Source organism: Emys orbicularis, chromosome 11 (genome assembly GCF_028017835.1).
Source record: "Emys orbicularis isolate rEmyOrb1 chromosome 11, rEmyOrb1.hap1, whole genome shotgun sequence".
NCBI lineage: Eukaryota > Metazoa > Chordata > Testudines > Emydidae > Emys > Emys orbicularis.
In genome coordinates, this window is record NC_088693.1 from 64,401,003 (window position 1) to 64,414,698 (window position 13,696).

A 13,696-nucleotide genomic window follows, 5' to 3' on the forward strand; every position below is an offset into this window, starting at 1 on the left:
ATTTTGTTTTTGGGGGAAGGAGGGATGGACAGATCTTTGTAGTGAAGGATTTCTTTCCTTTCCTACATATCTAGATCTTCTGGTCTTTCCTCCTGGTTTGATGCGTCTCTTTCAAGATGGCCGTTGCCACCACACTCCCCCTTTGGTTTGTCCTTTCCAAAATCACCACTGCCACACTTCCTCCCCCAGCCACAATAGTTCAACTTTATTTTTGTTTTCATCTCACTGCACTCACACACTAATTCCTTACAGCAGGGGTGGCCAACCTGTGACGCCGGAGCCGCATGCGGCTCTTCATAGGTTAATATGCGGCTCCTTGCATAGGCACTGACTCCAGGGCTGGAGCTATAGATGCTAACTTTCCAATGTGACGGGGAGTGCTCAGTGCTCAACCTCCTGCTCTGCCCCAGGCCCTGTCCCCACTCCACCCGTTCCCCCGAGCCTGCCATGCCCTCGCTCTTCCCCCCTCCCCCACTAGAGCCTCCTGTGCACCGTGTAACAGCTGATCGCGGTGGGCGGGAGGCATGGGGAGGGAGTGGGAGGCACTGATTGGTGGGGCTGCCGGCAGGCAGGAGGCGCTGCAGGTTGGAGTGGGGGGAGCTGATGTGGGGCTGCTGATATATTAGTGTGGCTCTTTGGCAATGTACATTGGTAAATTCTGGCTCCTTCTCAGGCTCAGGTTGGCAGCCCCTGCCTTACAGGATAAGGAGGGTCCAGTTCAATATCTCTGAGCTTTCCAAGTCAATTTTAATATGTTCTTTAAGCTGATGGTACTGGATTCTGTAGCTGGATTTCCTTCCCCCCGAGGCAGCTCTCTGTTACTGGCATCTGCTAGGTCTCTTTAGCCTTCTCTTCTTCCCCCCCCCCCCCCCAAATCTGGCTCCATGGTCGGCTCTTCATTTTTAGGGCACAAATCTGTGGATTCAGGTTGGCCTGGTTCTTTTTATCTTCTTGTATTGCTTTAATTTATTTCCTGTATTGAAGAGACCTGGATTAGGTCACCACTGTGTTTGCTAGCTTAGCCATGCCTCTGTCAGGCTGGGATTTTGGGTTTTTTTAGCCTATTATAGCCAGACCCTTTGATTTCAGCTACATTTATAGCTCCCTAGGATCCCTCTTCTATTTTACACATTTCAGCACTGTCCTCCTGCCAAGGGTATATGTAACTTCTAGTGAATGGAGGGTAAAAAGTGGGCTGTTCATCTTGATTTTGCATAATTTTCAGGCGAGAATAAAGTAAATGGAATCACTGCACACCTACATTGCTGCAACTGAGAGCAGAGTCTGACCCAAAGCACCATATTTTGCATTCAGTGTGCAGGCAAAACATCAGCTGAACTTGCAGGGAGCTGTGTTTGCATACACAAGGCAGGGCAAGGCCCTAAGGAAGTTGAGGGAAGGATTCAAATTTTGCTGTCACTTGTGCTAGTGTAAGCCAGAACCAGAGTGGGGACTGACACTGTAATCATAAGGCCTGGTTCTCCCAATCAAAGGGGAAACTTTGTACCACATAATCATTAGCTTGCTCTAAAGTTTGCTTAACTGGCCATTGGAGAATCCCTCATACACAGAGGAATCCTCTGGTAAACCTACACTAGCATCATGGCTCATCAGCCATCCCCCTTCAACCCACTGGCATAAGGTTTGAGTCCTCTTAGCTCAATTTATTCCTAGCCGCTGCAACAGCCCCTGCAACCTGTGGGCAGCTGGCGTAGGTTAGAGCAGTCTGAAAGAGGCTCCAATCTGACAGCCTTCCCAGGACCCAGATGCCCTAAAGATTGGAGGAACGTAAAAGTGGTTTAAAGCCACCTTTGCACACTCCCTTTCCCCCTCCTGAATTGTACTGAGTGCTCAGAATCTGGGCTGTGTTTTTTTGAAAGAGGCTGTTCTGTAGCCTTTAGGGCCCTATGCCATTGTGATCTTTTGAAGATGAGGACAAGAGCTTGAATTGGATCTAGTGCTGGAGGAGAAGCCAGTACATTATGCAGAGCAACAGAATGGCCCCACATCTGCCTCCCACACACACACATCAGCATAGAATGGCTGCTTTGTGATTTTTTTTCTTCTCCCTTCCCTTATAAATTTAATGTACTTATAAATTTAATGGCAATTTACGCAAGAGTGTGGGCCTCTATTATTTTGTTCCTTTGTTAGGACGATCCATTAACAAATCAAACTTAATGTTAAATAATGGTAGATAAATGCCTTGTTTATTCTAGATTGTACACAGAAAGGTGTATGTATGAGCAGTCCCTTTCATACTTCTGTGTGGGACAAATTGTATTGGCCTTACTCACAGTTAGTGATCCCTTATTTCTTGAATAGGCCCATTGATGTGAATGGGGTTAGTGGCTGAGTTAGTTACTACTCACTCTGAATGAGGGAAGCAGAATCTGGTCTATTATGTGTAGCTGCCAGAGTAAATAAATAGATTTAGGCTACAGTAGTCTAGCCCAGTTGTTTCAGACTAGTTCAGAGCAGGCAATAACTTCTCCCAGCTGCATGCCAATATATGGAAGCAGGCACATTTTATTCCGTTCTGTTGCCTGAATGAAGTCTCTGCGAAGAGAACAGTCACGTTAACCGATAAGGGGGTTTGACAAATGGTGATTAAAATCCTATCTTCCTATTCTGCACCAAACCCATAACAGCTACTTTTTCTAGATGGAAAAACATAGTGTTGCCCCTTGTGGCCCAAGCAGTTCGCTAATATTCAGGGGCCTTGTGGATTGTTTACATTAGAAGGTGAGATTAATTATATGAGTCAGAGATATCTTTGGTGCAAGTCCTGTTTCCCTGAATACAGTAGGAACGCATAACAGGAAGCAATTTTCTTGTTCAGGAATCCAAGCCTGCTTCTGTTCAGTTTTGTGCCCAAAAGATGCTTTCTCTTTGGGGTACCTCTCAGCATCATGCTACCAGTGCCTCTCTGACTTTCTATTTGCTTACTCCCTTTAAGGCATGCAGAAACAAACAACTGCAGTCCCACCACTGCCCCAGCCCCTGAATTTTCAATTGGTTTTTAGGGAAGCCCCTTTTATTCTGTTTGAGTTAGTTCTTGCTCTGGTCTTCCATGTGGCCAGTGCTTTGGATGGTGTCTTCTATTGTTTCAGCCATCTTACTCCATAAAGGAGCTTAATTGCTTCTCAGTTTAGCCAGAATGAGGGGCAGCTAGCACTCCATCAGCGTCAGTGAGATTTTTGACTGTCCCTAGATCAGATATGCTTGCTGGCAGCTATAAACATCCTTGAGCATAACAGTACATTTCTTGCCAACGTTTGACTATTATTTCCAGCATCTGATTCATTATCGTCATATTCAGTCCTGCATATCCACCAGTATGTCTGTCCATGAGATGACTCTGTATAAGAGTCACATGGTCCATTTTCACTGAACTCAGCCTATACCCAGCACTGTTAGGATGTTTCTCTCTTATAGAACAAACATATGCAAAGACTACTTTCCTGCCCTTGGTGTATGTAAAGGAATATTACACAGCCTGTTTGACTGGTTGGTACTGCACACTTTGAATGGTGGTTCAGTTTTGATGGCCAGATTGCAAGTCAAATTTCTTTTGCTTTACTCCTTTGTGATTAAGCTTATTCCTGATAAATGCAGCTTTTTTTTTTACCAAGGAGGGATTTTTGTGCCTCTTGTTGAGGGATGAATTTTATGAATCTGGTGTGATGGCATTTGAAGCATCCTTTAGGTCATGTACATTCACTGTTACTTATCTCCATGAGCATAGTAAAATTGGCTAAACAACTTGTGAATGAGTAGATTGCCAGAAGGCTACATTGGTTTGTGGCAAGGGCATGTGATATCACGAATACAGTCCTTGACTACAGTAACTTCAGAGGAACATAATTGCTTCAGTGACCATATAAGGAGGTCTTTTGGGCATATGTGAAAGAATGGACTGTAGAAATAGCTTGGCTGTCTAATAATAAGCTTCCGTAAGGGTTTTTTCCCCCTCTATAAAACAGATGCACTGGCCCTCAAATCTTGTGCTACTTGAGGCAACAATAATCAACATGGTCAAGCCAACAACCGCAACTGTTTGCAAAAATACTATATAATGTCCTGACAAAGGATTTTACACAATGATTAACTTTTGTGATGGGGTGTGAAAATATTTCCTAAGGCCTATGTGCTTTTAGCAGGCTGCTCTTTATGCTACATAAAACCTTCAAAGAGAGTGTCAAATCCTGCTCTCAGTCACGCTGGTGTAAATCTGGAGCAGCTCCGTTGACTTCAACAGAATTACTCCAGATTTACACCAGCATAACTGTATGCCAGGTTTGGCCCAGAGTACTTATGTTTATATGGCGTTTGAAACTCATTTCTTTAATTCTTTTGACTAAGGAAAGTATATTAAATGAACCATGCTACTTCTGAATTCTTCTGAGTGCTGTCTCCTGATTAACCATCCATCTAGTGAGCTTTGGCTATAGTCTTTCTTTTTCAGGAAAATATTTTAAGGAATAATTTTACTGAAAGGAACTATACGTTATATTTTGTGGGAAATAATATGTGACAGCAGGAACTTTAGAAGAGAATACACAGTCTTGCAAAGCATGTGCTAGGATAATATTTTTTCTCCTTTTTTTTCTTAGTCTTTCGAACGAGTTTTAGTAGAGAACAAGCTGCATGGTCTTTCTCCAGCCCTCTCTGAAGCCATCCAGAGCATTTCTCGTTGGGAACTGGTTCAAGCTGCCCTACCACATGTACTCCATTGCACAGCGACCTTGCTTTCTAACCGAAACAAGCTAGGTTGGTACTTGCATTAGTTTGCTTTTTACTATTACCTAATCTTCCATTAAAATATCACAAAGTTGTGCTCAACATGCCATACACCATGCTCTCCCGGAGCCCAGGCTCCAGCCTGAGTCCAAACATCTACATTGCAATTTTATAGCCCTGCAGCCCGAGGCCTGTGAGCCTCAGTCAGCTGACACGGGCCAGCCGTGGGTGTTATATTGTAGTGTAGACATACCCATTTTCTCCAAGGTATAGGACCCAATCCTGCAAATCCATGTTCACACAGCAGTCCTTACTCAAGCAAATAATTTCCATTTAAGTCTGTGGGCCTACTAGTGTTAGTAAGGATTATTCACATAAGTAAACTTAGCAAAATAGGTTCTCTTATTCCTCCTGTTTATTGTATTTCAACCTCAAAAATATGATGGGAACCCAGTCCTTGATGGCTTTATTCTTGTGGATAGAATTCACTCACGTGATTAGTCACATTAATTATAATAGCATTGTTCCTGTATGTAAGGGTTTGTGTAATCTTGCGCTTGGTTACATTGCAGGCAGATGTAGTAATCAGACTATGCTATATGTAAAATTCAGCACAGCTAAAATAATTCCAAGAATTATCAACCTCTTGCAAAAAAACCCCAACCCTGTAGAAATGGATATTAGATTTTATTGAGGTAGATGCAAAAAGAAATTAAAATATATATTTTCTCCAATTTGGAGTTGTGCCTTAAAAGCTTGATATAACACCAAACCTTTCGCTGTTTTTAAAGGAAATTTTAACACTAGATCAAAACTGGGGGTGGGGAACCCAAACAGAAGACTAGCGCTACAAAAATATATTCTTCATAAAATATTAGCTCATATTTTTCTACATTTTCTTTGTCACTGAAGAGATTTGTATTTCATATAAGCACTTACCCAAACAAAGCTCCATGAGTCCCCTTCTGCTTAATGCTACAGTTAAATCTTGGTCCCACAGTTTGGGAACGGTGATGTTACAGATATATCATTATGACTTCACAGCTGGATAATGAAAAGTGAGAAGAAAGGTCATGAATGATGAAATCCTTCTTTAAGCATGAAAGGATCAAATCCGTCCCAGGATTGCAGGGTGCCATCTAAATGAATGAGTGACTTCTTGGAAATTGTTGTCAAGAGGGAGTCACAATCTTGAGAGTCAAATAAGTTCAATACTGTTCTCCAAGAGGAACTGGAATAGATTTCAGCAGTAGCCTTGCTACCTAACTGTAATAAGCTTCTTCAAGGGATATTTATTTTCTGCAAGACATATGCCATAGTAGTCAGATTTTGAAGGCACTGAAAGTGTTGTTATTTGTTGTTGTCATCGTCATCATCATGGCAAATCTCAAAAAGATGTGGCCTCCTTGTGGCATTGCCCAGGTTGATCTTGGCCAGGTCCTTAGGGTGGTCTGGTTGGATATTCAGTTTATGTCAGAAAGTTCTGTATTTCACATGTAAGTAATTGTTGGCCTTGGTCCAGTCCCGGGTGGGTAAGTATCCACGTTACAAAATCTGCCACCACAACTGACACTAATTGGTTTACAGATTGACAGTCTTAACTGGAAAAAAACCCAATGAATTCATGAGCATAGGGCCTGATCCAAAGCCCACTCTCATCAATAAGAGTCTTTCCACTGATGTCAGTCGGCTTTGCACTATGCTCATCAAGATCAAACTACTTTCTCATCTGGCCTGGTTCCTCCAGAGTTGAAGCATACTGGTGGGGATGGGTAGCAGAGCACAGTCTAGGAAAGCTTGCAGTACTACAGCTTGGGGATCCATAGAAGTGTTTCAAGACCCAGGGCTGTCAAGTTAGCATCTTTTATGAGTACTGTGTTTTCAGACATGCAGACACACACTGAGTGGCACTTCAGGGAGCAGGCAAGGGGGCTGTGCAGGGGAATGTAACATTCTGAATCAGGTGATTTTAACCAAGACATACTAGGAACAACTAGATACTTCTAATTGCAGGGGTGAGATTTTCAAAGCTACGTAGAGAATTTGGGTGCCCAATTCCCTATGCAGCTTTGAAAATCTCCACTGTACTGATCCTGTGTGAACAGAGACACCCATTATGCTGCATTTTTCCATTCAGGACATCAGGACAAGCTTGGAGTAGCGGAGACTAAGCTTCTTCACACCCTCCATTGGATGCTACTGGAGGCTCCTCAAGACTGCAGCAATGATCGATTTGGAGGAGAGAGAGGCTCCAGCTGGGGAGGGAGCAGTAGCGCCTTTATTCATCAGGTTGAAAACCAGGGATCTCCAGGACACCCTCGGCGTGGCAGCACTAATGAAGAGGAAGAGACTAACCGAAGGAAGTTCTTTCAGAATTCCATGGCAACAGTGGAGCTCTTTGTGTTCCTGTTTGCTCCTCTGGTCCACAGGATTAAAGTAAGTGGAAGAACTGTCAGGAGTGGTAATGTAGTGACGCCAGTGTGAGGAGACTGCGATTCTGCCAAAAAATCTTACTGCGTTATAGGTGAAACCGTGTTATATTGAACTTGCTTTGATCCACCGGAGTGCGCAGTCCCGCCCCTCCCCCCCCCCGAGCACTGCTTTACCACGTTATATCCAAATTCGTGTTATATCGGGTGGCGTTATATTGAGGTAGTGGTGTAGTTAGAAAGTTTTCCTAATATCTAACCTGAATCTCCCTTGCTTCAGATTAAGCCAATTTCTTCTTGTCCTACCTTCAGCAGACATGGAGAACAATTGATTACTGCCCTCTTTGTAACAGTCCTTAACATATTTGAAGATGGTTATCGGGTTCTCCTTCAGTCTTCTTTTCTCAAGACTAAACATGCCCAGTTTTTTTAACATTTCCTCATAGCCAGGTTTTCTAACCTTTTTATCATTTTTGTTGCTCTCTGCTGGACTGTCTCTTTTTTGTCCACATCTTTTTTAAATTGTAGTGCCCAAGCTGGGCACAGTACTCCCATCGAGTCCTCATTAGTGCCAAGCAGAGAGGGACAGTTACCTCCCAGCTCTTGCAGAGGACACTCCTGTTAATACACCCCAGAATATTAGTCTTTTTCACAATTGCATCACGTTGTTGATTATGAATTTGTGATCCTCTCCAACCCCCAGATCCTTTTCAGCAATACTACTGCCTAGCCAGTTATTCCCCATTTTGCATTTGTGTATTTGATTTTTCCTTCCTGTATGTAGTACTTTGCATTTGTCTTTATTGAATTGCATCTTGTTGATTTCAAATTCTCCAATTTGTCAAGGTCATTTTGTATTCTAATCCTGTCCTCCAAAGCGTTTACAACCCCTTCCAGATTGGTGTCATCTACAAATTGTATAAGCATACTCTCCACTCCATTAACCAAGTCATTATTGGAAATTTTGAATAGTACTGGACCCAGGACAGACCTCTGCAGGATCCCACTAGAAACAACATTGACAGTGAACCATTGATTACTACTCTTTGAGTACAGTGTTTTAACCAGTTGTACACCCATCTTTTACTAAAAGTATAGTACCTTAGAGTAAAAGTATCAAAAGTAATTCCAATGATATGAGTAAGGGTTTTAGCATTGGGCAGACACTAAGGCAAGAATATCCAAAGTGAAGCACCTGCATCAATATTTAGCACCTACATAAGGCCTGATTATCAGAGGTGTTGAGTACCTGCCGCTCTCATTGAAATCAGTGAGTCCTGAGGACATGAGCCCCTCACTGGTTCAGAGCTGGAGCAAGGATTGTGGAATTTAGCTCAGTCTGGTTGACTCCCATTCATGGTTAAGAAATGCCTTTCTGTCCAGGGGCGGCTCCAGGCGCCAGCGCAGCAAGTGCGTGCCTGGGGCGGCAAGCCACGGGGGGCGGCCTGCCGGTCGCTGTGAGGGCGTCAGGCAGGTGGCTTTCCGCGGCATGTCTGCGGGAGGTCCGCCGGTCCCGTGGCTTCGGCGGCAATTCGGCGGCAGGGACGCCGATGGCGTAGCACCGGCGGACCTCCCACAGGCATGCCGCCGAATCCGCATGACCAGCGGACCGCCCGCAGGCGCGCCGCCGAAAGCCGCCTGCCTTCTGTGCGTGGGGCGGCAAAAAACATAGAGCCGCCCCTGTTTCTGTCTGCTCAGTAATTCCAGAAGCAGGGTTGTCACTGATTTGTTATTGTTATTACTAATAGCATTGATACTAATTAATTAATAGGATCTGTGGTAGTTTTAGTGGCAGGTGCAAATTAAGGACTTCTTTGTTCTGATGTCAGAAGTAAGCTGCAGGCTTCTTGTCAGCTGAAGTCCTTCTCTTTATTTTATGATATATACGCCAGCTTTGCAGAACTATGTAATCAGGAGTTATCTCCCTGCACATTCTGATTCCTGCCACTTGTCCTTAGCTTCACTGGAGGTCTACCTTTCTGCCTTAATGTTTTAAGGCTAGCCTCTTAAGTGAAATTGGCTGTTCTCAATCAGACATTCCTAGAAAGTAAGTTGTTAGAAAATGGCTATGTTTAACCATATAGCTGCTAAATAAAGCTCACCACCCGTTTCTCATCCCCTACGTGAATCTGAACTCTCACAGCACATGTTGTAACTAATTATGCTGACCTTAAAGGGCCTGCACAGAGGAGTAAGATTTGGCCAGCCCTCTGACATGGCCTTTCTGCATTCTGACTCAGGCATTGTGGAGATGTGTGCCTGGTACTCCCCACTCCCCTTACCAAGCAGGTGGGGAGGGGATGGTGCGTCAGCTACTTATGGACATGTACACGCACCAGTCAGCAGAACTGAGCCAGCACCGGAGTCTAAAGTTACTAGTACCTGGTAAAGGGGTGGCACAAATTTCTTCTGGCTGGTAATCTTTGAGTCCCAGTTCTTCCCAAAGCTCTTCCAGGGCTGATACAGCGACATTTCACCTCTGACTCAGGGCGAGCAGCAAAGACAAAATCTAATCCCGAAATAACACCATTAACCTTGTGTTCATAATTATACAACTACAGTGTAGCGGGGCCAGTGCACCACCAAAAACTTAACAGAGCACAGGGAAAAGCAATGTCTTGCTTATGCTTATTTCTACAACACCTGAAAGCGTTGCTGGGTTCTCTGTCATGCAAATACAAAAGGCATGATAGCTGCCCCCAAAGAGGTTACGAACTCATTTTAGATGTGACGGGAGGGGAATAACAAAAAGTAGGGAAGGGAAAAGGTAAGGAAGGACAATATTTCCAGCAGTCAGATCATGGAGCCACTTAGTTTAAGTACATGCATGCTTGGGCCCTGGTCCTGCAAAGATTTACCTGCGTGTGTAACTTTACTAATGTAGATAGTTCCATTGACATCAATAGGGCTACTCACATGAGTAAAATTACACACATGCATAAATCTTTGCAGCACAACGATTTTGGTGTTTAAATTAAAAATTAATAGTAGTAATAGGACCATTATATGTTGGCACTTGTAATAATTTGTAAAAATGTTCATATTTCCTAAATAAATATTTTTTATAATAATTATTATTTTTGGCTCATTTTGTGCAGGCAGGCATTGTAGGAAAAGGGAGCTTAAAGGAAAGATTTACAGACTAAATGATCTAAAGCAATAAGCAGAATAATGAGTACAAAGGATTTTGCTGCAATGGTGGGTAGGTTTTTCAGTAGTAGCAGAGATCCTGGAAAACACAGGTTTTGATCAGTATAACTGTGGTCTGGGCACAAAGGCCCTTTACTTAGCTTTGTACTGAGAATTCCACGTTGCTTTGTTACTAGACCATTGGGTAGGTATTTATGCCTTCTTTGAATAGTTACAGTAGTGACCTTTTGACTTATTGCACACAAACAGGGTGTGATCATTGTTGTTGCTTTCAAGGTCCATGTCACAGTAGGAGGGACATCAGCACACACAGAAAACAATGCTCTTCTGTGACAGCCTGACTAATCCACATATGGTATGATGATCCCATTGTGTCTTTCTAGGAGTCTGACCTGACTTTTCGGCTGGCCAGTGGCCTTGTTATTTGGCAACCCATGTGGGAGCACAGGCAGCCTGAGGTTTCTGCCTTCACCGCTCTGGTAAAGCCAATCAGGAACATTATTACAGGTGCGTGACTTTGCTGTGTAGTCACAGATGTTAAGCATCGGAAAGTCTCTTCCTTGTGGTACGGTTATCTGAGCCCCATTTGCCATGTGTGCAGGATCTGTGTACAGTCCTGTGTTTTTGTTTTATTTTTGTGCCTTACCAAAATAAACCCTCTCTTCATGGCCAAGTCTACATGCAGAAATGGCACCGATTTTAACTAAATTTAACCTATTTAGATAAACTGGTACAACTGCTGAATGTAGAGAAGTCCTCAGTCCAATTCCCATTAAAACTAATGGGACAAAATCATCCTGACATAATAAGATGAGTCTCCCATTAACGTCAATGGGAGCTGCACCATTTACACCAGGATCAAAATCAATTCAATCAGATTTATTGCTATGGTTACCCAATTTTTAGTCTCTCTACTCTTAGTCCTGGTCTACCCATACAAGTTGCACCAGTTTAACTAAAGGCGCAATTTTAATCCATCTTGATTAAATCAATGCAACGTTGTGTGTGGACTCTCTTACATTGGTTTAAATCTGTTTTATATACATTTAACCTGCATTTGTTTAACTAAATCAGTTTAACATCACACCTTTATTTAAACTGGTACAATTTCTGTGTGTTGACAAGTAAGTAAATGTGTATGATAGAAGTGTCAGACCTGTATTGATACTACTTCTCATGTAATGCCCTGTATCTACTGTAATGCCAGCTGACTTAATCTCAGAAGCCTAATCATACAGGCTTCCTATATATGAGAGAAAAAGAAAAAAAGTCTCATACTAGATCCTAAACTGGTGTAAATTGTATTTCTGTTTACTTTAGCGGAGCTACACCAGCTGAGGAGTTGAACCATACATTTTAAATTGCCCTTAGATTAAAATAAATCCTTTAATAGTTCCTGTAGATTTTATCTCTGTGGAATATGCTAAAATTTACAGGAATAATTTGAATCCTTGGACAATATTTTAAGACTCTTTCCCTCAATGCCATCAATATTTGCATAAATTTAGAAGGAAGCTAGATCATTTCCTGTCAATTTCACACGTCTGTTTCCACGTACACGTTTCTAAGAAGAAGTAGAGACAGTGTTTGGCAACAGCTTGATGCTGATGAGGAAAATACAGAGGCTAGCAGCCACATACTATTGGTAGCAAAGGGATAGTCAATGATACAGATGCTCTTCCTAACCCAAATCCTGATTTTGTAGTATTATAATAACATGGGATTGTTTCAAAAGGCCTAGCCAAGATGATGACGTAGGATCTTGATCTGATCTCGCATGCTTCAGTGTAGTTGCTCCATATTTACATCAGCATAAATGAGATATGAATCAGCTCCTTATGGTTCCCCAAGTCCTTGTATGTCTTTTGAGTCCAGATCCTCAAAAGTTTGTAAGCGCCTAACTCCAACTGATTTCAGGGTATATGTAGGGTATATGCAGGTATTGAAATAAATTGAAGTTAAGAGACTAAATACCTTATAAGATCTGGGCCTTTGTCCTCACTTATACCCTGTTAAGTATTTTTTCATCCTGGAGGTGCAACACAAAATCTCAGCTCAGTATCTTTCTCAAAGGGTCTGATCCAAAGTCCACTGAGATCAATGAGAGTCTCTTTCCACTGATTTCAGTGGGCTTTGGTTCAGGCCCTAACATGACTTCAGTGGTTGATTCTGACATATAAAATGTTACATTTTGAAAACGTTCACCATGAAGTTGACCAAACATTGGATTTTTTTTTTTTAATCCCATGGAAAATTACAACATCTTGACAGTTGTTTTCATCCTGAATTGGGATGAACAGTAAAAATCTGAAATTTTTCATGAAGTCAAAAATTCCAATTTGGAAATGTCAAAACATTTCATATTGAGTCAGTCTGACATTAAGTTGCATCTGCCATGGTTCCTCATGGGAATGGTAGTTAAGATGCTTCATGCCCCCATTCTTATCTATGGGCTGTACTCCCTGGCCAGACTACCTCTCCCAGGATACAACACAAACTCCCATGAGTCATGTGGCTCCATCAGAGAGGAGACCGAAGTGCATCCTGGTAGTAGTAGTCTGGCCAAGGAGCCTGTCATAACTATAAAGGGAAGGGTAACAACCCTCCTGTATACAATACTATAAAATCCCTCCTGGCCAGAGGCACCAAAATCCTTTTACCTGTAAAGGGTTAAGAAGCTCAGGTAACCTGGCTGATACCTGACCCAAAGGACCAATAAGGGGACAAGATACTTTCAAATCTTGGGAGGGGGAAAGGCTTTTGTTTGTGCTCTTTGTTTTGGTGGTGTTTGCTCTTGGGACTAAGAGGGACTGGACATCAAGCCATGTTCTCCAAATCTTTCTGAACAAGTCTCTCATATTTCAAACAAGTAAGTAACAGCCAGGCAAGGCGTGTTAGTTTATCTTTGTTTTCTCAACTTGTGAATTTTACCTTTGCTACAGGGAAGTTTATCCCTGTTTTGTTGTAACTGAAACTAAGGCTAGAGGGGGTTCCTCTGGGGTCTTTGAATCTGATTACCCTGTAAAGTTATTTTCCATCCTGATTTACAGAGATGATTTTTACATTTTCTTTTAATAAAATCCTTCTTTTAAGAACCTGACTGATTTTTCCATTGTCCAAAGACCCAGGGGTTTGGGTCTTCGATCACTTTGTAACCAATTGGTTAGGATATTATTCTCAAGCCTCCCCAAGAAAGGGGGTGTAAGGGCTTGGGGGGATATTTTAGGGGAAGAGGAACTCCAAGTGGTCCTTTCCCTGTTTCTTGTTAAATCACTTGGTGGTGGCAGCGTACCAGGTTTTAACCTAGCTGGTAGAAATAAGCTTAGGGGGCTTTCATGCGGGTCCCCACATCTGTACCCTAGAGTTCAGAGTGG

The 13,696-nt window shown here is 42.7% G+C and overlaps 1 protein-coding gene across 3 annotated transcripts in view; it reads left to right on the plus strand.

Annotated features, from left to right (window-relative positions):
* Positions 1 to 13,696, plus strand: part of UNC80 (unc-80 homolog, NALCN channel complex subunit) — a 171,611-nt gene that overhangs the window by 9,187 nt on the left and 148,728 nt on the right. For all 3 annotated transcript variants that reach the window (XM_065413385.1, XM_065413384.1, XM_065413386.1), the window contains exons 3-5: positions 4,617 to 4,773; positions 6,881 to 7,179; positions 10,706 to 10,829. In XM_065413385.1, coding sequence (XP_065269457.1) covers positions 4,617 to 4,773; positions 6,881 to 7,179; positions 10,706 to 10,829 — 580 coding nt within the window. The remainder of the gene's footprint in view (positions 1 to 4,616; positions 4,774 to 6,880; positions 7,180 to 10,705; positions 10,830 to 13,696) is intronic.